General features: G+C 41.3%; 1 protein-coding gene across 4 annotated transcripts in view; it reads right to left on the bottom strand.

Annotated features, from left to right (window-relative positions):
* The window catches only part of HACD4 (3-hydroxyacyl-CoA dehydratase 4), a 40,352-nt gene extending 20,612 nt beyond the window's left edge, over window positions 1–19,740 (bottom strand). Inside the window, exons 1-3 of one of the 4 annotated variants that reach the window (XM_039244411.1) lie at window positions 19,511–19,740; window positions 14,984–15,087; window positions 11,746–11,873 (exon numbers count right to left, since the gene is read on the bottom strand). In XM_039244411.1, coding sequence (XP_039100342.1) covers window positions 11,746–11,873; window positions 14,984–15,087; window positions 19,511–19,608 — 330 coding nt within the window. In that variant the 5' untranslated portion in view covers window positions 19,609–19,740. Of the gene's footprint in view, window positions 1–11,745; window positions 11,874–14,983; window positions 15,088–16,240; window positions 16,266–16,458; window positions 16,561–17,580; window positions 17,741–19,510 lie in introns of those variants that run through there. The other 3 variants (XM_039244414.1, XM_039244412.1, XM_039244415.1) reach the window with 3 other exon arrangements.
* Window positions 19,741–20,297: the final 557 nt, after the last annotated feature.

The following is a 20,297-nucleotide window of genomic DNA, read 5'->3' as shown; positions in this document are numbered from 1 at the left end:
TTGCATAGCAATTGGCAGTCAACATGCTCCCAAACCCCACAACAACATACATACAGGTGGAATATGTGAAGACCCCTATTACAATGTCAACTAAATTGTCTGATGGTTCTTTAACTTGATCATTCAATGACAAGACACTGAATGGGAGAATTTAGTTGGAGCTATTCCTAAATTGGTAACAGCTAATATTTATCAGTTAATTTGTGTTAGGTTCCAAACATACACCATATCTCATTTAATCTCCATAATGACTCTAAGAAATAACTGTTATTTTTTTCCGCCTTTTATAAAAAGCATTGCATTTTACAAAGTGAAAGTGACTTGCCTACAGATCTGGGATAAAAATCTAGACAATGAGACTCTAAATCCCCTGTTCTGAAACACAAAGACATTTTCCCCCATTGTCACTTCATGGGCTATCCTCACTCATAATATCCAGGTTATGGTCTATTCTTTCAAAAAGCCTCTTTTCAAAATCTTTTTTTTTTTTATGTTTACTTTTGAGAGAGACAGACAGACACAGCACCAGTGGGGGAAGGGCAGAGAAAGAGGGAGACACAGAATCCAAAGCAGGTTCCAGGCTCTGAGCTGTCAGCACGGAGCCCATGAGAGGCTGGAATTCATTAACCGCGAGATTATAACCTTAGCCAAAGTCAGACACTTAACCAACTGAGTCACCCAGCTGCCCTTCAAAAAGCCTCTTTTCAAAAGTTAAGCTTAAGAACCTCTAACACCAAAACACTTTTGAAGAATAGACTTTTTATATATATTATTTTTCTTTATGTATAATAATTTGGCCAGCTATTTGGAGCTTTACACTTGTGAGAACTTCGCACTTTGTCATTTTAAACAAATTCTAAGAGAACATGAGTAATTACTAATGTTTTTTTTAATGTTTGGCAAAGCTTGAATCAGGTAGAATAAAAGCACCATAAAAAATACCCTGTAACTTGGGCCAAATGAAACACTGTCATAATGTGGTATACTCAAAAGTATGGTAACAATAAAATACTTTGCATTTTTATATTCTATTTGGGAATCCTAAATTCCAAGTTAAGCAGTGACTAAAACTAAGTTGTGACTTTATAAATGGCAGCTGGCACTTTTGTTATAAACTATTCTATCGAGAGAATTTCTAGAATTAAAAGTAGCAGAAAAAGAGATTGAGAGAACAATCATATTTACAATTGCACCAAAAATAGTGAAATATCTAGGAATAAATATAACCAAGGAGATAAAAATTTGTACTCCAAAAACTATAAAACACTGATGAAAGAAATTGGAGATGACACACAAATGGAAAGGTATTCCATGCTTACCAATTAGAACCAATATTATTAGAATGTCCATGCCACCCAAAGCAATCTACAGATCTAATGCAAACCCTATCACAATGCCAACCACATTTTTCACAGAACTAGAATTATCCCAATATTTTTAAATTTGAGAGACAGAGAGCACGCACGAGTGGGGCAAAGGGGCAGAGGGAGAGAGAGAGAACCTTAAGCAGGCTCCACACTTATCATGAAGCCCCACGTGGGGCTTGATCCCATGACCCTGGGATCATGACCAACGGAAATCAAGAGTCAGACGCTCAACCAACTGAGCCAACCTGGTGCCCCAGTGATCCAAAAATTTGTATGGAACCACAAAAGACCTCAAATAAACAAAGCAATATTGAGAAAGAAGAACAAAGATGGAGGCATCACACTCCCTGATTTCAAGATACATGACAAAGCTGTGTTAGTCAAAATAATATAGTATTGGCACAAACGACAGATACATAGATCAACAACAGGAGACCCCAGAAATACATCCACACTTACGATCAATTAATCTAGGACAAAGTAGGGAAGAGTACACAGTGGGGAAAAGACAGTCTCTTCAACAAATGGTGCTGGGAAAATGGGGCAGCTACATGCAAAAGAATGGAATTGGACCACTTTTTTACATCATACAAAAATAAACTCAAAATGGGTCAAAGACCTAAACATGAGACCTGAGGCTATAGAAGTCCTAGCAAAAAACATAGGTGATAATTTCTTTGACATCAACGATAGAGACATTTTTCTAGGTAGGTCTACTCAGGCAAGAGAAACAAAAGTAAAATTAAACTATTGAGACTACACCAAAATAAAAAACTTTTGTATAGGGAAGGAAACCATCAGCAAAAAGGCAACCTACTCAATGGGTGAAGGTATTTGTAAACGATATATCCTGAGGCATTAATATCCAAAACACATAAAGAACTTATACAACACCAAAAATAGACCAAATAATCTGATTAAAAACAGGCAGAGGACCCAAATAGACATTTTCCCAAAGAAGACATACAGATGGCCAACAGACACATGAGAAGAGGTTCAACATCCCTAATCTAATCATTAGGAAAGTGCAAATCAAACCTATAAGGAGATAACAGTAAGAATGACTAAAATCAAAAACACAGGAAATACCAAGTACTGGTGAGGCTGTGGAGAAAAAGGAACATTCGTACACTGTTGGTGAAAATGCCTGCGGTGCAGTCACTGTGGACAATGGTACGGAGGTTCCTTAAAAATTCAAAAGAGAAATACCATATGATCCAGTAATTTCCACTAGTGGATATTTTCCCAAAGAAAATGAAAACACTAATTCAAAAAGATATACACACCCTATGTTTATAGTAGTGTTATTTATAGTAGCCAAGATATGGAAGCAACTCAAGTGTCCATCTATAGATAGATAAAGAAAAGGTGGTGTGTGTGTGTGTGTGTGTGTGTGTATGCACACACATATACAATGGAATATTACTCGGCCATTAAAAAGGACGAAAGCTTGCCATTTGCAACAACATAGATGGACCCAGAAGATACAATGTTAAGTGAAGTAAGTCAAAGAGAGAAAGACAAATACCATATAATTTCACTCATATGTGGAATTTAAGAAACAAATGAACAAAGGAAAAAAAGAGAAACAAAAATACAGATTCGAATACAGAGAACAGACTGGTGGTTGCCAGAGGGGATATTGAGTGGGGTGATGGGTGAAAAAGATGAGAGGGTTTAAGAGAATACCCATAGCAATGAACACTGAGTAATGTATAGAACTGTTGAATCATACTATACACCTGAAATATAACACTATATGTTAATTATACTTCATTTAAAAAAGAAATGTTTTAGCCTCAAAGACTATTGTTTTACTAAAATAATATCCCAAACTATTCCAATCCTATGAATTTCTGTCAAGAACCTTAGAAGCAGATCTTTAACATGTTCAAAACCATCAATTACTTTTTTCTGTAAGACACATTTACATAATTTTATTTATATATATATTTATTCATCATTCATCATTCTTATTAAGTGCATTGTTCTGGGTCCTAGGAGATGTAGCCATGAACTAGACCAAGGCTCAGCCCTCAGGGTATTTATATCCTACTTGGGGAGATATAGAGTAAGCAAATTTAGAAGAGTTGAGAGTTAAGACAAATAGCTTAAATTCAAATTTTCACTCCACCCTCCACAATTTATGTGGCCATCAGTCATTTACTTAACTTTTGTGTTAAGTAATTACACTGGAAATAATAATTAGTATAACATTATATAGTAAATATTATTTAGGATAAGGTTGTTGTTAAGATTAGTTAATGCACATGGACTTAGAAAACTATTTGGCACTAAAAAGCCCTAAATAAATGTAAGCTATTATTAATAAAGTAAATTTACTTTAATGTAGTGATTAGTACATTAAGACTATCAGTGAAAGAGCACCTGGATGGTTCAGTCGGTTAAGCATCCAACTCTTGATTTCAGCCCAGGTCACAATCTCACAGTTTGTGGGACTGAGCCCCATGTTAGGCTCTGCACTGACAGCACCAGCCTGCTTGAGATTCTCCCTCTCTCTCTCTCTCTCTCTCTCTCTCACTGCCATCCCTCAAATAAACAAACTTTTTTTAAGACGATCAGTGAATTAAAAAGGCTAATCTCAGCATCTTTAAATTTATACTATATAGTTTTATAATGATCACACTAAAGAACTCGAAGGATCAAACGCAAAAAAAAAAGACAAAACCTAAAATCCTACCCACAGAGTGAATTGTGTCATTCATTCCTTCCACATTGAGAAGGTCAGCTTGACATGGTCTCCAGTTCAGTTTTATCTCTGATAATGTAAACCTGTTCTCAACTCAAACCTGGAAAGAAAATCTCTATGATTTCATGGAAAACCAGATTATTTAATCCACCAAAGCAAAGACATACCTGCTGCACAGCTAAAAAGAAATCAGGGTGCAACTTGGCTGTCTTCCTAAAAGGGTTTATGTGAAGATACCCGTTGGCATTTCCTTCATGTTTGTTCTAAGAATCTAAGACTGCGTGAAATCCTTGGAGTTTTGACAAGCAGATGCTTGCTTGCCCTTATCAGGAACAGGAGGTGATTATTAGTAAATAGAACAATGGTTTTTGCAATTTGCTTCACAAATGGAGGTTTTGTAGACACAAGAATTTGGGGTAGTAATTCCTACTGTTTTGATTTACAGATTTTTAAAGTTCTGGAAAATTAATACGTGTGCAGCAGTGTTTATTGCAATGCAAAGGAAGAATGCAGAATTTAGCCATTTTAATTCCATTCCATATGAAGTCTGCCATTGCAAGCATTTCTCAAAAGGTGAAGGAGTAGATTGGAGCACTGTGAGGGTTTCCTGAAGGGACATCAGTCTAAAGTCTGATAAAAAGGTTCATTATGGGGAGATATTCCCCCTCCTGGAGTTGAGAACCCAGGAGTATCAATAAAAACCTCTTTCTCAGGCTTCCCGTAAAAAGTCAGAACAAAGTCCTTCAAAATCAATATTTATGTTTCCACACTATAAAAACCAAGCTATTGTGACTACCTCTACTGTAATAAATTAATTTCCCAATTCAACTTAAAAAATTTTTTTTTACCAAGCTAAACATGGGGGGGCTCTTCTGGGAGGAAGGGGTTGGTGAGGAGAGATGCCTAATTTTCAATTACATTATCATGTGTTAAAATAGTTCTGTGTTTCTTTTGGACCTTTTTTACTTTCTGATTTTATTTTATTATTTAAAAAAATTTTTTAATGTTTTATTTATTTCTGAGAGAGAGAGACAGCATGAGCAGGGGAGGGTCAGAGAGAGAGGGAGATACAGTTTCTAAAACAGGTTCCAGGTTCTTAGCTGTCAGCACAGAGCCCGCCGAGGGGCTCAAATCCACAAACCGTGAGATCATGACTTGAGCTGAAGTCAGACACTTAACTGACTGAGCCACCCAGGTGCCCCTACTTTGATTTTATAAATTAAAAAGCATATTTATATATTTTATATAGTATATATTTAATATAAAATTAAAAGTTTACTGTATTTCTCTACATAACTTTTTTTTAATATTTATTTTTGAGAAAGAGCATGAGCAGGGGAGGGGAAGAGAGAAAGGGAGACACAGAATCTGAAGCAGGCTCCAGGCAGTCAGCACAGAGCCAGATGCAGGGCTCAAACTCACAAATTGTGAGATCATGACCTGAGCCGAAGTTGGACACTCAACTGACTGAGCCACCCAGGAGCCCCTTCTCTATATAATTTTAAGTGACATGTAATTATTTCCAAAAAGGATGTCTGTAAGCAATGATTTATGTTATAGTTTTGCCTTTTACCCCTAAAATGTATTTTTAAATATATAATATTGCTGTTTATTATATTTAACGTATATTGTGTATTCTGAAAACACATCAAAAGTTTATTGGTTAAATTATTTTAGTCTTATTGTCAATGGGTTTCCTCCCTTTTTGCAACTGTGTGTAATTCATAATGGCTTTTCCCTATCAAAATAAATATGTGTGTATACAACATCTAGAAACGCCCAGAACATAGAACACAAACACACCTTCTATTATACACACCACTACCGTTTGAAACATGGTTCAAGTAGTTAAACTTTCTAGTGCTTTTTGAAATTACTTATCTTGAGATTTTGGAAGACCAGTTTCTAAAACGAGAATTCAGTCACGACCTAGTCTCACAAAGGTAATGGCAAAGTGACGTCACAAATCTGTGGACGGGTTTTTCAGCCCACTGATAGCATTTTTCAGATAGCTGCACGCCACGCATTTTTCAAGAGGCTGTGTGCGATCAGCTATGATTACTGTGTAAAGCAGCTTAGCCACATTCTTAACTACAGTTTCTTCACTTAAAAATGGGGAAACAGGAAAACCAAGAACGATTACACAACCTTAGAGTTTTGTTTGGTTATTTTAAAGCAGGGGCCTCCAGAGGCATCTCATAATGAGGGAATTCTTCTAATTGTCTGCAGAGCTCAAATAAAGGAAGGGGGTAGAAAATGAAACTCTGAATATGATGATACGGGTATTCGAAGCTTTTTCCAGCACCAGGTCCATTCGGAAAACTACACAAAAGATAGTAAACAACACAAATAGAGGACAGATAAAATCTGCAAGAGATAAAAAGAGGAAGGCAAACAGTCACAACAAAAATTAATAGTAGCCCAGGATGAAAATGGTAGCTGTCTTCCCTAATGTGGTAAATCCCTCACTTGCCATCTCTCCCAACAAGAAAAGACGTAAAAATCATTTGAGCCCCATGAACAGCAGACACCGCAAACTCAATCCAAATAAAAAGATTCAATGTAGATTTGCCTTTTTTTTTTCATGTTTATTTTTGAGAGAGACAGAGCATGAGCAGGGGAGGGGCAGAGAGAGAGGGAGACACAGAATCAGAAGCAGGCTCCAGGTTCTGAGCTGTCAGCACAGAGCCAGATGCACGGATCAAACACACAAACCGTGAGATCATGACTTGAGCTGAAGTCGAACGCTTAACTGACTGAGCCACCCAGGCGCCCCACCATTGTTTTTTTTTTTTTAATTACCAAACCAGGATATAGTTTGACTACAGTGACCATAGTTCTATAATTATATCACATTAGATTAACAGTGATTAAAATCATATTTAAATATTCTAGAATTTCTGGAACTCCAAGAAATCAGAATTCTTAAATTGCATAATAATCTCTAAGCCCAGGCAAGCCTACATAATTTTGGAAAATCATAAAAAAGGTACACATTTTCTAGGCACAATTAGGGTGCTCTATTTTCTTTCCCACAAGTCTACCTATCCCATTCTTACTTGGGTTACTTACGTTGTCAACAACTATAATAACTACTCTTAATTTTGAAAGTGCTGGTTTACCATGAAGCTAATATTAACCAATTTAGCCTAAGAAAGTAAAAAGTCAAAAATATACAGAACCAAAAAAATACCAAAAGAAAGTACACCTAAAGAGGGGAGAGGGGCACCTGGGTGGCTCAGTCGGTTAAGCGGCCGACTTCAGCTCAGGTCATGATCTCACGGTTCATGAGTTCGAGTCCCACATTGGGATCTGGGCTGACAGCTCAGAGCCTGGAGCCTGCTTCAGATTCTCAGTCTCCCTCTCTCTCTCCCCTCCTCTGCTCACGCTCTGTCTCTGTCTCTCTCAAAAATAAATAAATGTTAAAAAGAATTTTTTTTTAAGTATAACAAAAGAAAACGTGACTAAGCCTTTCAATGAATTTGGTCATACTCCAGGTAAAATAATTCCATATGATAGACTACAACTTGCATTCAACCTGGATGGTTAATTCTCTTCTCTAAAATCAACAGGATGGGATGCTGGAACTGTAAGCATTGTGTTAGCTAACATGTAATAAATAACTCTTGCTCCCAAATATGCTTCTTCTGGGATGGACATGTATTCCTTTTTATTTTGTAAGGAAATACATTTAAGCAGAGTCCATCTAGGTCTTGGCTAGCTGACTACTGTTATTAGAGTTCAGGCTCTAAACATTACACTGACTTTTATTTTACATTTGATATTTCAACCCTTAAAATGTCTTCATCTTAATGAATACTATTTCTCTACTTTTATTTAATAAGTAAAATTTAAAATCACCCATAAACTTAAAATGCTGAGTTCTTAAGAGCCTCTTTAGGATTATAGTCCTATTTTTATCTTTTAAACTTTCATGGTATTTTAAGCAAATTTTAATATAAGAATCGAGGCCACGCTATTCAACAAAAATTTAAGGTGTATGGTGATGCCCTAAACACCGTGCTGGGTGCTGGCAATACAATCAGATTCTGACAGATTATTTTTACGATGCAAATTTGTCAAATTGAGTTATTTCCATTTGCCCAATTTATTTTGCAAATAAGGTTTTTCTGTAGATTTTACCTTTCGATACCTTTTTTCTGTAGATTTTACATATATGCTCATATAGTCACCTAGCTTTTCTCTTTGCATATAGAAAATACCTTTTTCTTCCTCTCTCTATGAGAATTTCTTCCTCTTCTGTGAGCGGGAGAGGGGCAGAGAGAGCAAAACACAGGATTCGAAGCAGGCTCCAGGCTCTGAGCTGTGAGCATAGAGCCCAAAGTGGGGCTCGAACTCACAAGTTGTGAGATCATGATCTGAGCCAAAGTTGGATGTTTAACCGACAGAGCCACCACCCAGGCGCACCAACAGTTTCTATGTTTAAATTCACACAACTAGTTTCTACTCATGAAACTATTATCTGTATGTTAGTTAACTATGTTAACTGGAAGTTAAATAAAAACTTGAAATAAAAAAATAAGTTCATACAACTAGTAAGAACTTGAACTGGGATTTGAATCTAGGTCTGCAGAATTCCCAAGGCTATGATTTGAGGCTATACTTAGATAAACATGAATCTCTCCTTTCCATCTGTATTCAGTAAAAGTGGCAGAAAAAACAGGAAATGGCTGAGTATTCTATTCTTTCGATACAGATGAAGGACACTTTTTTTTTTGTCTTTTTGGATCATTTACACATTGCCAGATATTTTGTGTGGTGTCTTTTTCAACAGCTCAAAAACTGTGGATATTATCCCACAGTGACAGGAAGAAGAGCCAGGTATCAACCCAAGTCTGAATGACTCCAATCCTAGGACTCTCCTCTGTCCTACACTGCCGGGGGTGGTGGCACAGTGAGAATGGGAAATGGCTGGGAAATCCATCCCTAAGAGAGTATCACTAAAGTGTCACACAGACCCTCAGCGTCATTGCCCTGAAGGTTTCCAACTGGCTTGTCTGCGCAGTGTCTTAGAATGAGGTCTTATTTTTTTTTTTAATGTTTTATTTATTTTTGAGAGAGAAAGAGAGACAGCATGAGCAGGGGAGGGGCAGAGAGAGAGAGGGAGATACAGAATCCAAAGCAGGCTCCAGTCTAGCTGTCAGCACAGAGCCCAATGCGGGGCTCGAACCCACAATCCGCAGGATCATGACCTGAGCCAAAGTCAGACGCTTAACCAACTGAAGCACTCAGGCGCCCCTTAAAAACAGAATTCGTATTATGGACTTGGGTTGCAAGTTTGCAGGGGTTTGCTTTTTAACTGCTAGCTTTAAGTCAAGGGAGGCTGAAACAGTACAAAATACAAAACAGATTCTAGAAGACTGTAATGTGATTAACACCTCTCTGCAGAACCGTGCTCATGGACTGGAAGAATTAGTATCATCAAAATGTCCCTACTACCCAAAGCAAAGTACAGATTCAGCATTTTCACAGAATGAGAAATAGTAATCCTAAAATTTGTATGGAACCACCAAAGACCTCGAATAGACAAAGTAGTCTTGAGAAAGAATAACACAGTGGAGGTATTACAACCTCAGATTTCAAGATATACAACAAAGCTGGAGTAATCAAAACAGTATCATACACAGATTCGTGGAACAGAAGAGAGAGCCCAGAAATAAACCCAAGAATATATGGTCAATTAATCTTCTACAAAGGAAGCAAGAATATCCAATGTGGAAAAGACAGTCCCTTCAAAAAATGGTGTTGAGAAAATGAGACAGCTGCATGCAAAAGAATGAAACTCAACCTCCTTCTTACACCGTACACAAAAAACAAACTCAAAACGGATCAAAGACCTAAATGTGAGACCTGAAACCATGAATACCCCAAGGAAAACAGGGTCAGTAATCTCCTAGACATTAGCCTTAGCAACATATTTATGAATATGTCTCCCTGGGCAAGGGAAACAAAAGCAAAATTAAACTATTGGGTCTACACCAAAATAAAAAGGGTTTTCACAGCTAATGAAACCATCAACAAAAAGGCAGCCTAGTGAATGGGAAAAGATATTTATTTGCACATGAAATATCTGATGAGAGGTTAATAACCAAAATATATGAAGAACTTACACAACTCAACCCCCCCCCCAAAAAAAAAAACCTCTAATCCCATTTAAAAATGGGAGGGGGACCTAAATAGACATTTTCCAAAAAAAAACATAGAGATGGCCTACAGACACATGAAAAGATGCTCAACATCACTTACCATCAAGGACAGGCAAATTAAAACCACACTGAGCTATCACCTCACACCTGGTGGAATGGCTAGATTCAAAGAAACAAGAAATAGAAACTGTTGGCAAGGATGTAGAGAAAGGGGAACTGTTGTTGGAAATATAAATTAATGCAGCCATGATGGAAAACAGTATGGAGGTTCCTTAAAAAATTAAAACTCAAGATACTATATGATTCAGTAACCCTGCTACTGAGTATTTACCCAAAGAAAACAAAAAACACTAACTTGAAAACATACATGCACCACTATGTTTACTGCAGCATTATTTACAATAGCCAAGATATGGAAGCAATCAAAGTGTCCATCCACAGATGAATGGATAAAGAAGATGTGGTACATGGGAATGCAACTGGTGCAGCCACTCTGGAAACCAGTATGGAGGTTACTCAAAAAATTAAAAATAGAACTACCCTATGACCCAGCAATTCTACTACTAGGTATTTATCCAAGGGATACAGGTATGCTATTTTGAAAAGGCACACGCACCCAATGTTTATAGCAGCACTATCAACAATAGCCAAAGTATGGAAAGACCCCAAATGTCCATTGATGGATGAACGGATAAAGAAGATGTGGTATATACATATGCAATGGAATCAAAAAGAATGAAATCTTGCCATTTGCAACTACATAGATGGAACTAGAGGGTATTGTGCTAAGCGAAATTAGTCACAGAAAGGCAAATATCACATGACTTCACTCATATGAGGACTTTAGGATACAAAACAGATGAACATAAGGGAAGGAAAGCAAAAATAATATAAAAACAGGGAGGGAGACAAAACATAAGAGACTCTTAAATACGGAAAACAAACAGAGGGTTGTTAGAGGGGTTGTGGGAGGGGGGATGGGCTAAATGGGTAAGGGGCATTAAGGAATCTACTCCTGAAATCACTGTTGCATGATATGCTAACTAACTTGGATGTAAATTTTAAAAAATAAATTAAATTAAAAAATAATTTTAAAAAAAGAAGATATGGTACACACACACACACAAATAGCACTCAGCCATGAAAAAGAATGAGATCTTGCCATTTGCAAGAACACAGATGGAACTAGTGGGTACTATTCTAAGTGAAGTCAGTCAGAGAGAGAAAGACCATACCATATAATTTAACTTACATGCGGTACCTAAAAAACAAATGACCAACCAAAAAAAAAAAAAAAAAAAAACTAAAGCAGACTCTTAAATACAGAGAGCTAACTGATGGTTATCAAAGGAGAGCTGAGTAGGGGGTGAGTAAATAAATAAAGGAGATTAAGAGGTTCAGACTTCCAGTTATAAAATAAGTCACAGGAATGAAAAGTACAGCATAGAGATTATAGTCAATAATATTGTTAAAAAAATAAGTAAATAAAACCACCACCTACCTGCAGAAACCTAGGAAGGAGATGGCTTGGTTCAATGCCAACATATATATGCAGCAATTCCAAGAGGGAAAGGGACTGGCAAAGCCGCATCACAAGGCCAATAGCATAAAAAGTGTCAACCATGGAATCTGTGAAGGGAATTAAACACAGATACAGTGAGTAAAAAACTAGGTCACAACCCAAACCTATGTAGCACTTTGAAATAAAAATCATTGTACATGTAAGAAACTTCCTGAACGGCTACTAAATTATTAAAGAATACTTCACAACCAGGGTGTCTGGGTGGCTCAGTCGCTTGAGCACCAACTCTTGATTTCGGCACAGGTCATGATCCCAGGGTTGTAGGATTAAGTTCCACATAGGGCTTTACGCTGAGCATGGAGCTGCTGAACTCTCTTCAGGCGCCTGGGTGGCTCAGTCGTTTGAGCATCTGACTTCAGCTCAGGTAATGATCTTGAGGTTTGTGGTTTGAGCCCTGCGTTGGGCTATGTGCTGACAGCTCAGAGCCTAGAGCTTGCTTCAGATTCGGTGTCTCTGTCTCTCTCTCTCTCTGTCTCTCTCTCTCTCTCTCTCTGCCCCTCCCTTGCTCATCCGTGCTCACTCTCTCTCAAAAAATGAATTAAAACATTAAAAAAAATTCTCTCGCTCATGCACACACACTAAAATAAAATAAGGAATACTATGCAACCAAAGAAAGTACCTCATATCATAATACATCTTAATTGCTCCTCTTCCAAAAAAGAAGTGAAAATGAAGGCCCATGGCCAAAGCTATAATATTTATTCCCTATATTGTAAAACAATTCCTGCATGAAAGCAGCCTGATAGAATCTAGACTATATCAAATGTGAACAGGTTGGAGGTAAGCTTATTAAAGATGCTGGCATGCTCACAATTTTTCCATGGACAAGAAAGTGACAAAGATGAGAAAAATATTTCAGAGAAGCTTTATGGGAAGGACATTAATAATGATGTGATATTAAAAAACATCCATGCGTCTCTAGCATTTGCATCCTATACATACTTGGTTAGCGCTTTCTGGATCTTTGTTAGAACTTGCTTGGGCCTCTGGTGGGGATTTTTGGAGTGTGCATTGCTGAGAGCCCATTCCACATTTGCAGAGAACTGAAACAAGAGGGAAACAACTCTTCCTCTAAATAGGATAAATCCATTGGCTTAAGTTTTAAAATGAAATCCCACTTGGGGCACCTGGGTGGCTCAGTTGGTTGAGCATCCAACTTCAGCTCAGGTCATGATCTCATGGTTTGTGGGTTTGAGCCCTGCATCGGGTTCTGTGCTGACAGCTCAGAGCCTAGAGCCTGCTTCAGAGTCTGTGTCTCCCTCTTTCTCCGCCCCTCCCCTGCTCACACTCTATATCTCTCTCTCTCAAGTATAGAAATAAACATTAAAAAAATTTTTTTTAATGAAATCCCACCATGTTAAGAAACATCTAGGGAGGACTTTTGTGTCTTTACTGTCCCATGATCATTCACAGGATGATAATCTAGCAAGCACTAAGGGTTTCTTGACAGTTCCATAAGGTGAGCACTATGATCATCATCATCCCCATTTCACAGATGATCCTGAGGCAGACTGTCCCATGCTCCCATCCACTGCCCTCACTGGCTATGACACAGCATTATCAGTTCCACAGCTTGGGGACAGGAAAGGTAGCAGGTGTTACTATTCAGGTGATTAGACTGCTGTTAAGCTACTTACGCTAATTTGTACATTGACTCAGGAAGGGTATTGAATGCCCACGTGGGTGTTTGCAGTCTGCTTTCCATATGAATGGTTGTGTTTCTTTAATAAGTGGCTTCTATAATTATAACAGCAAGATAATAATTAAGAAATAAACACACTGCTGACTATGGGAGTTTTGCCCACTGGAAAGGCCAGGCAGGACAAGAAAGAGTTCAGTGCTTAGGACTCTTGTTGGGAATGAGTTGTAATTGCCCACAAAGCCCCAGCTAACTTCCAAGGCCTCGAGGTTTTGATTTTTTTTTCTGATACACAAACAGGAAGTTTTCCCATGGCTTGGGCTTTCCTCTGCTTGAAGACTCCCGACATTTAGAGATGAAATTCAAGCCTTGGGTTGTATCTTTGGAGGCTGCTGAAGGTAAGCCTTTAACTACAGATCTGCAGTAAGAAAAGAGCGACATGAAATAGCTTTTGGTCCCTCAGAATTAAACTTCCTTATGACACACAAGTCTGAATTGATGAGCACAGCATGCCTTTTCCCGGGTACGTTCTGGATGTTTGTTTTTAGCTGAATCCAGCAGTTGCTCAAACAGTCAAGTCACCCCACAGTTGTACACTGTGATGACACTTAGCCATGTGGGGATGGAGCGTGAGAAGATTGTCATTTTGACAGTCACTTAGTGATTCATTTCTTAAAAATTGAAATGCTAGTTAAAATCTTTGCTTTTTAGAAAACTGGAGGAAACTTCAACTTAAACCATTAACACCAACTCCCATATAGACGGGGAGTCCTCTGCAAGCTGTGTCATTTACTTAGGGACACATTACTCCTAAAGGGGACCAAAGAGAACCCTGGGGACTGTAAACTTTGTCTTTCACTTATTAGCAGTCTCCAGTTACCTTAAACTTGGGGAATAAAAAAACAAGCGAAAGGGGCGCCTGGGTGGCTCAGTTGGTTAAGCGTCCAACTTCAGCTAAGGTCATGATCTCGCCTTTCATGAATTCGAGTCCCTGTGCTGACAGCTCAGAGCCTGGAGCCTGCTTCAGATTCTGTGTCTCCCTCTCTCTCTTTGCCCCTCCCATCTCACACTGTCTCCATCTCTCTCAAAAATAAACAAACATTAAAAAAAATTTTTTTAAAGGGAAGAATTTGGTTAATTCCTGATTTCACGGCACACAATGTCATACTGGAATTTACAGATTTCCTCAAAGCCTCTCAAGTCTGCTAAGGTTTGCTGCAGAACCAAAAAGGGAGAGTGAAATGGCATGCCCCAATGGCAGATCTGTGTTTTCAGGGCAACTTGCCTAGTCAGAGGGAAACTAAATCCCTTTCCTCATCGTACCTGCCCCCTTCTCCAGAAAGGGCTTTGGTTTCTGCAATAGGAAGCAAGGTTACTGAAAAATATGGTTAGTAAATTTTAGAGCAGTGAAGGACATTAGGTGAAGTTCAAAGAAGTTAAAAAGCTAATATAAGCAGGGCGGGGTGAAAACAAGGATTCAAAATTAAAAACCCAAAACTGTTTTTGCTGGAGTTTTACCTTCTCCAAATGAAAAGAATCGGACTGTCATATTGGTAAATATCCATGAGTGGCCACAGAACTGGATTAGGTAGTAGATGAAAAGATAGGTGTTCTTTCTATACCTAGAGATACAGTAAAATACCATTAAACACTTCCTTTGTAATCCTTTCAGCATCACACACACACACATACACACACACATTTTGTCGTGAACCTACTGGCCCACCTGAGCAAGAGAAAACTAGCCCAGAGCAGTCTTTAACTTAGGTGCCTCTGTAATGCACAGATTTTGAAATGACCCACCCATTATCTGCTAAAAGGAGTATCTTTGGTTTCCTTAAAGCCAAATATGGCTCTATTTCAAAATTCACTTTCAGCTTTGAGGAAGTTCTAGCCCTGCTCTCACAGAAGGATAAAATGAAGCGTTGCAAAGATGGCTGAGTATTGGGGGGAGAAAAAAAAAGGCTGGTGAGGGCTTGATGTGCTCAGCGTGTGGCTGTAGCTGAGGCCGCTGGGTGCAGAACTTGAGATGACTGCTTTACAATTACCAGAGGGGAGTGGTGACGGTGGCATTTCCAAATGGCCATACTTTGGGAGTTGGCCATACCCGACTTTTGAATGTATTGTGATGGGGGTTCAGTACCTCGCTACTGCCTATTATATTTGCAAGGGCGGATCGTTCCCTCCACCAGACACATAGAGAAAGCAGTTTTGTGGCTCAGCCAGAAAAGGGAAGTCCAGCTGAGTTTAAAAATGGGTTGCTGGGGAGATGACTAAGGGATGATTGACAGATACACAGTTTGAGGTAGTTAGGAAAAACATTGTTTGAAGTGTGCCTTGGGGGGTTCAGAAGGGTGGTGGGAGTGGCCCTGCTAGTATATACAAGGATTTCTCTACTTCGGAGATGTGAAATCTGGGAAATAAAGCAAATAGGCTGCGAAGCAGATACAGTGTGGCTTGCTAACAGGCATCCAACCCATGGGGGAAGGGGGGATGGAGGATTCCTTCTTAAAACCTGCATAAGAATCACCTGGCGTGCTGGGTAAACATTCACATTCCCTAGGCTCTACCCCAGTACCACTGAGCCAGCTTCTCTGGAACAGGGCCCTGGAATCTACACACGCAATAGATGTTTCTGCGCTGGGTAAACCTAAACACCACCGCGCTACACTGGATCTGAGAAAGTAAGGGAAGGGCTCCTGGTGGGCGGGGGGAGGAGGGAAGAGGGGCTGGTAGAAGGCGCACCAAAGGAAAGGGGTGGCAGTGCAGCCTGACCTTCGCGTTTCCTCGTCAGTGAATGGGGGAAATAACAGAGGCTTCCTTCTAGGGCTGTCGAGAGCACCGAACCAGCTAACGCCAGCCCAGAGCGCTAGGGCGCGCGGGGCGCTGGGTTGCGCAGCGCCGAGCTGCCGGGGGACCGTGGGGGATGGAACCCCGCCCCTGGCACCCCTTCCCCCGCACCCCTCGCCACCCGCCACGGCCGAGCGCCCTACCTGGGCTGCAGCCAGGCGGGCAGCGCCATGAGTTTCAAGGGCCGCCGCCGCCTCCAGGCCCTACAACGCCGTCAGGGAAGGAGCGCCTGCCCGAGGGAGGGGCGGCCCGGCGGCCAAGGCCGGGCCCGGAAAGGCGGGGCCTCTCCACACTCAGCAATTTACAAAAAGAAAAAAAAAACACGCCAAACCCTAAGGTCGCGCTTTGGGCCCGAGAGGAAAAGCCAAGTTCCTGAAGTTCCTGCAGTGGTTAGAGCGCGCCGCACCGCGAGTGCCGGCCACGTGCGCCCGGTTGCGCAGGCCCTGCAGCGGCCAGAGCACACCCACGGCCTCACCCGGCTCCTGCCCGGGCTTCCTAATCTTTGGACTGGCACTTCGTTGCAGCTGCGTGGAAATTAATGGGGCCTTCCCCCTCCCCCCCCACCACCTCCAAATGCTTGCGGTCATGCCGTCCCAAAGGATGCACGGGTCCCAGGTGGGCGCCTGCCTCTCGTATTACCCTCACCTGCGAGAGCCCGTCAGCGAGCACCTACTTTCCAGCTAGGGGGCCTGACTGTCCCAGGATGAGGCATCCTTGTCCTCTAATCTTCCTCCACCCCGGTCTTCACAGATGTTTCCAGGTCCTTTTATGCGCATTGAATCTTTCTTCGTAGCCTGTGCTCAGCGCTCAGAAAACCTCCTGAGCCCTCAAGCCTATGGTTTCTCGGTGTCCCTTCATGCTCAGAAAGCCCACCTCCTGCTTCAGCTGATAACATCCAGACCGCCCTCCCGGCGTCTCTACCCTCTAAGGGAAGCATCCCCAAATAAATTTAAAACCAAAACAAAAAGCCAAGAAAGCACTTGCAAGTAAACAGGAGGACAACATCTGACTTGGGGAGCGGGATGGGAGTACCTCCATTTTACCTAAAGGAAGGTTGAGGCTTTGAGAAACTGTTAGGTCACAGTCCCGGGGGCCGATATAGGGCAGTATTAGAACTTCAAGGCCGGAGTATGTTTTAATTAGGCCATAGGTTCCTTCCTCACCGTTCACTATGAACCCTCAGTTCATAGCCCACTTGTCACAACTTTCTCTGCACTTCACCCACCCCTGCCCTCTGCCAGAGGTTCATCCCTCCCAGCATTTACCCGTCCCTCTCAAAATCACTCCATCTGGCACACAGTCTCTTCTTGCATCCTCATCCACTCCTTTCCATCGGCTCACACCACAGTTTACAAACAGGTAAATCTCCGGGCACCTGGGTGGCTCAGTCGGTTAAGCATCCAACTTCCGCTCAGGTCACAATCTCACAGCTTGTGGGTTCGAGCCCCATCAGGCTCTGTGCTGACAGCTAGCTCAGAGCCTGGAGCCTGCTTCGGATTCTGTGTCTCCCTCTCCCTCTTACTAGGAAGTATTAAGAAAAACAGGTTTTGGNNNTTTTAGGAGCGCCTGGGTGGCTTAGTCGGTTAAGCGTCCGGCTTTCGCTTGGGTCATGATCTCGCGGTTCGTGGGTTCGAGCCCCGCGTCGGGCTCTGTGCTGACTGCCAGCTCAGAGCCTGGAGCCTGTTTCGGAGTCTGTGACTCCCTCTCTCTCTGACCCTCCCCTGCTCACGCTGTCTCTCTCCTAAAAAAATAAATTAAAAAAACATTTAAAAAAAATTTTTTAGAAGAAGCAGGCAAATCTCTTCTACCCTAGAATTAAACATTTTATTCTTTCCGTTTCTTTCTTGGTGATTTGCTTTCTCTCCGCTCTTTGCTCATAGCTGCCTGCCTGCCTGCCCTGCTTCTAAATCAGACGCTTCCTTCATTTCTTACCATCTCCCTGTTTCATAACACCCTACACTTGGACTTTCCTTCTCAGTGCTCTCCTGAAACTGCTCTCTCCGGGAGTGGCCTTAATTTCCTGAGCCTTCATCCGATACACACTGTGTAGACAACTCTACACGGACCTTGCTCTTTGCAAGCATTTGATATCAAGAGCAAACGGATGCACAAGCAAACACTGGTGGCTAATCTGTCACCGATGCTCAGGCTAAGCCTGAGGAAGAGGAAGACAATCCTGGATGGCCTGGAGTGGGACAAAAGACTGCCCAGGGGAAGTGACCCTTTATCATCAAATACAACCCCTGCGACTACAACCTCCTCCCCTCGCCCTCCTCCACCAGTCTCCTGCATTTATCATCCCTCCACATCTTTACCTCCACATCCCTCCCTTTACCTCCACATCTCTGTATGTTCTACTTCTCTCTCACCTCCTGTCCTCTCTCTCTCTCTCTCTAGATGGGTCCCCTTCTTCTCTATTTCCTCAAAGTTCTCCCGTGGGCCATCTTGTCCATTGCCACCATGTTATCCCTCCAAACAGACACCCACCACACACTGCTTTATCTGCATGCAGACAACAGACAGCTGTATTATCTCCAAACCCTACTTTTTTTTTTTTATTATTAATACCAGCTCTGGCTTTTCAACAGCTTCTGGATATTTTGGCGTGAAAAGCCTACTGTAGGTTCCCACTGAGCCCGTGTAAGCATACTGTCCTTCTCAAATCACTATCTTATTTGCCATTGGGAGACTACCATTTTCCTAGTCATTGACATTTAAAATTTGGGATTTATCATGAAGTCTCCCCATCCAACCAAATTCTATTGATTGCATCCTTTCCAGATCCCTTACTGACCACAAGCATTTTACCTCCATTCCTTATGACCCAGAACCTGAATAAAAAAAGACACAAAAATAAACATTAAAGGTATATATTTAAAAAAAAGAAAGAAAGAAAGGGGCGCTTGCGTGGCTCAGCCGGTTTTGGGAGTCCGACTTCGGCTCAGGTCATGGTCTCGCGGTCTCTGAGTTCGAGCCCCACATCAGGCTCTGTGCTGACAGCTCAGAACCTGGAGCCTGCTTTGGATTCTGTGTCTCCCTCTCTCTCTGCCCCTCCCCCCCTTGTGCTCTCTCAAAAGTAAATAAACATTTTAAAAATTATTTTTTTAAAAAGACACAAAAGAGCTCTCTTTTACTTGCCAAAGAAAACACTACAAACAAAAATCTTCTTGAAATCAAGCAGTTAGGGAACTGTACCTTGTTTTCCAGGGAGTAAGTACAGAAGAGGGCTCACAAGAGAACACTTGGGATGGGGAGTAAAATTCTCCCTTTCCTTTTTGGTGAGTCGTCTTCATGTTCTGCCAGCTTTACCAAAACAGCTTCCAGTCTTCCTGCCTCCTCCTCCTACCCAGACTACCATACATTAGTTAAAGACACCCGGAAGTGCCCTGGTCTAAACCCCTTGCTGGTTCCTAGTTAACTGCTACAGTTATTACATTGTTGGAGTAGGCAGTAGGCGTTGCCAGGATGCCTGGAGGCCAGCAAAGGGAGAGTCAAAGCCTGTTATCAGGAAAGTTAGCAACCTGTCCAGACAGCATTTCACAAACAAAGCCACAAGAAAGCCCAATCAAACCAGGCAGGCCCAAGACAAAGAAGGCAGGAGATCCTGGCCATGTAAGGGAGAAAAGGCAGGAAACCAGGCTCCCCAAAACATCCCCTCCCCAAATAATAAATATTCCTCCCCTTTGTTAACACTTGTCAATAAAAGATAGCAACCCAAACCCAGGGCACAGCTGTCTTGTTGAGCTCACCCAGTCTTACCTCTTGAGAGTGGACTCTCTCTAATAAACTCTTCATCTGCCCTGTTCCACTGTCGGGTCCTCCTTTTTTTATTTTTTTTTTAATTTTTAATGTTTTATTTATTTCTAGGAGAGAGAGAGAGAGACAGTGTGAGCAGGGGAGGGTCAGAGAGAGAGGGAGTCACAGACTGAAACAGGCTCCAGGCTCTGAGCTGGCAGTCAGCACAGAGCCCGACGCGGGGCTC

The sequence above is a fragment of the Hyaena hyaena genome, unplaced genomic scaffold (assembly GCF_003009895.1).
Source record: "Hyaena hyaena isolate Hyena2069 unplaced genomic scaffold, ASM300989v1 scaffold_240, whole genome shotgun sequence".
NCBI lineage: Eukaryota > Metazoa > Chordata > Mammalia > Carnivora > Hyaenidae > Hyaena > Hyaena hyaena.
Note: the sequence above shows the minus strand (reverse complement) of the source record. Positions and strands in the feature narration are given on the sequence as shown.